General features: G+C 35.2%; 1 protein-coding gene across 1 annotated transcript; it reads right to left on the bottom strand.

The window, feature by feature from the left end:
• Nucleotides 1–216: 216 nt before the first annotated feature.
• LOC140433978 (zinc finger BED domain-containing protein 5-like) lies at nucleotides 217–852 on the bottom strand. The gene has a single exon (XM_072521947.1). It carries the CDS (start codon nucleotides 850–852, stop codon nucleotides 217–219), a length of 636 nt encoding a protein of 211 aa, XP_072378048.1.
• Between the last annotated feature and the right edge of the window lie 210 nt (nucleotides 853–1,062).

A 1,062-nucleotide genomic window follows, 5' to 3' on the forward strand; every position in this document is an offset into this window, starting at 1 on the left:
AAATAACAAGACTTTATGATCTGCGCCCATGTCTATACAAAGTTCTTGAAACACCCTTGATTTTATCGGACGAGTTTTGACATAGTTGATCATAGAAACAACAGAATGAATAACTTCATCCAGTTGGCTTCCATCCGTAGTTTTTACTACCAGAACTTCTCGATATAAAAAGCAATGAGTAATTATTATCAACTGGTTTTTTCTTTAGTGCGAAACTTAAATTCCTTTGACATTTCCCATCATTGCAGCAGCACCATCTGTACATATCGCAATATAATCCATCCACTTAAGTCCGTGATCTTGAAAGAAGGTGTCAACAGTAGAAAATATATCAGCTCCAGTGGTTGTTGTTTCCAATTCACGACAGAATAAGAACTGTTTAATAATTTCCGGTCCGTACACAAATCTTACAAAAGATATCAATTGGGCCTTTCCCGAAATGTTCGTGCTTTCGTCCAGTTGTAAAGCAAATTGTGTATTTGCGAATACCTTCCTAACATAACTTTGAATATCGATTGACATATCTAATATACGTCGATCTACTGTGTCATTTGATAAAGGTACCTTTGATATTTGTTCAACAGCTTGAGGGCCTAACATTGTAGCAACTAATTCTTTACATGTCGGTAAAATAAGCTCTTCACCAATAGTATGGGCTTTCTGTTTTTTGGCAATCAATTCAAAAACTTTATATGATGCTAAAAGTAGCTTATCTGAGAGTTTTATTCGTTTTTCCATTATAACTGAGTGTGATTGAATGCAACAACGTAGACGTTGAAAATACTCGCGCGGTTTTTGGGAAACGATTTGATGATTTTGTTCCAAATGTCTTTTCATCTCGTTGGGAACCATCGATTCGTTTGAAAGATTCTTACCACATATCAAACACCGCGGATTAGGTTTATCTTCGTCACCTGTCCAGGTAAATCCATAACTTAAATACTCTTTTTTGTACTGGCGCTTGTGTCCTTTTATTGATCCTGGTTTTATAATTTTCTTGCTAGATTGCGAAGCAGAGGCAATATTTAAACTTTCTTTAACCGTTTTTTATTTTTTTTTTCG

The sequence above is a fragment of the Diabrotica undecimpunctata genome, chromosome 2 (genome assembly GCF_040954645.1).
Source record: "Diabrotica undecimpunctata isolate CICGRU chromosome 2, icDiaUnde3, whole genome shotgun sequence".
Taxonomy (NCBI): Eukaryota; Metazoa; Arthropoda; class Insecta; order Coleoptera; family Chrysomelidae; genus Diabrotica; species Diabrotica undecimpunctata.

What these genes read in the sequence shown, in the direction of transcription:
- LOC140433978 (XM_072521947.1), bottom strand. Translation starts at nt 852, where the DNA reads ATGGTTCCCAACGAGATGAAAAGACATTTGGAACAAAATCATCAAATC.